Source organism: Myotis yumanensis, unplaced genomic scaffold (genome assembly GCF_028538775.1).
Source record: "Myotis yumanensis isolate MYYU_CA2020_CCGP unplaced genomic scaffold, mMyoYum1.0.hap1 SCAF_3, whole genome shotgun sequence".
In the NCBI taxonomy this organism is placed as follows: domain Eukaryota; kingdom Metazoa; phylum Chordata; class Mammalia; order Chiroptera; family Vespertilionidae; genus Myotis; species Myotis yumanensis.
The window spans coordinates 160,406,358-160,408,156 of NW_027223754.1; the positions used below are offsets into that span (position 1 = coordinate 160,406,358).

The window sequence follows — 1,799 nt, forward strand, 5'->3', positions numbered from 1 at the left end:
CATAAAAATATGTATGAAAATGAATACATAAATGGCTAGAAATATACTCCCTTCCAAATGCATAAGGAATGCTGTGAAATTTGAAAGACCAGCATATAGCACCTTTATTTTTAATCATATGTACTTAGGTTTTATGTGACTTCTTTACAGTTAGAATGCTCTCGTATGTTACTTATATAACAGCCTGTGTATATAAGAATATTAAAAAGATAAAACAAAAATATCGTAATATTCAGAATTCAAAACCAGGAAGAAATACTGCACCCATTTTAGTTGGGCAGCTATGTAGAATGCTTGAGCAAAAGGAATCCAGTGTGCAGGTTCTCATGGCAGACCACTGATCCTAGGAAAGCTCCTATTTCTGAGAGGTGATCAAGACCTCTGCTAGGTGACTGGATTACATTAGGTATTATCTGCCCTCTCTGTTATCTCCACAGATATCTGGCTCTGAGCCTATAATGAGTGGAAACGAATCCTTCTGCACCAGATTCACATTTGTGGCTTTCTCATCTCTAGCAGAGTTGCAATCTGTGCTCTTCCTTGTGTTCTTAATCATTTACTTGTTTACTGTGGGAGGAAACCTCATTATCATCTGTCTGATCTGCGTCACCCCTTCTCTGCACACTCCCATGTATTTCTTCCTGGTTAACCTCTCCTTCCTGGAGATGTGCTATATCACCAGTGTGGTGCCTCAGATGCTGGTGCACCTGCTTGTGGATACCAAGACCATAACTCTGGGAGGCTGTGCAGCTCAGATGTACATATTTGCCATCTTGGGACTGACAGAGTGTTGCCTGCTAGCAGCCATGGCTTATGACCGCTTTGTAGCTATCTGTTACCCACTGCATTACACTCTCTTGATGGGCCCTCAAATGTGTTTGAAATTGGCTGCAGCATCTTGGACCACCGGGGTGGTGGTGGAGTCAGTCCAGATCACCTGGATCTTCACTCTACCCTTCTGTGGAACAGGCAAGATTCAGCACTTTTTTTGTGACATCATGCCTGTGGTGAAACTGGCTTGTGTTGATACCTCCCATAATGAGATTGTGATGTTCGCTGTCTCCGTGATCTTTATCATGAGTCCCTGTTTCCTCATTCTATGTTCCTATGGGCGCATTTTTGTGACCATCTTAAGAATCCCTTCAGCAGCTGGCAGACGCAAAGCTTTCTCTACTTGTTCTTCTCATATCCTGGTGGTTTCTCTCTTCTATGGCACTGCCTTGTTCACCTATCTCCAACCTAAGACTGCACACACCCCAGAAACAGACAAAGCAACTGCACTCATGTACACGGTGGTCACACCAGCTCTGAATCCTCTTATCTATACCTTGAGGAACAAGGAAGTGAAGGAAGCCTTTCAAAGGCTAACACAAAGGAACGCTCTTAGGCAAATGGCCTAAACCAGCCATCATAGACAAAACTTACACTATTGTACAGAGAGGTTACACAAGGTTTTATGATCCCTCTACCAATATATATTGTCATTAAAGTATTTACAGCATAGCAACCAAGAAACAGTTGGACGTTTTCAACATTTTTTCACTTTGTTTGAGTAAAAGCGAGCTATGCAGTAGGACCATTAAATAATGTATCATTTATTCAATCAACAATATTTAATGAACATAATTACTGAGCATCTCCTGTGTTCTGAATACCATTCAGGTTTTTGCTTCTACTGTGGTAACAGGATTAAGGTTAGTATGTTTCACACCATTTTATGAAGGAAAATGAAATGCTCTTCTTGTGGAAAAGAATTAAAAATGAGTAGAAAGTAATGAATACATTTTTGGTGTCAAATA

The 1,799-nt window shown here is 40.7% G+C and overlaps 1 protein-coding gene across 1 annotated transcript; it reads left to right on the plus strand.

Annotated features, from left to right (window-relative positions):
- The first annotated feature begins 458 nt into the window (after positions 1-458).
- LOC139006413 (olfactory receptor 10C1-like) lies at positions 459-1,400 on the plus strand. The gene has a single exon (XM_070408799.1). It carries the CDS (start codon positions 459-461, stop codon positions 1,398-1,400), a length of 942 nt encoding a protein of 313 aa, XP_070264900.1.
- The last annotated feature ends 399 nt before the right edge of the window (positions 1,401-1,799 follow it).

Excerpts from the sequence above, each read along its gene's own strand:
- LOC139006413 (XM_070408799.1), top strand. The coding sequence starts at position 459 with ATGAGTGGAAACGAATCCTTCTGCACCAGATTCACATTTGTGGCTTTC.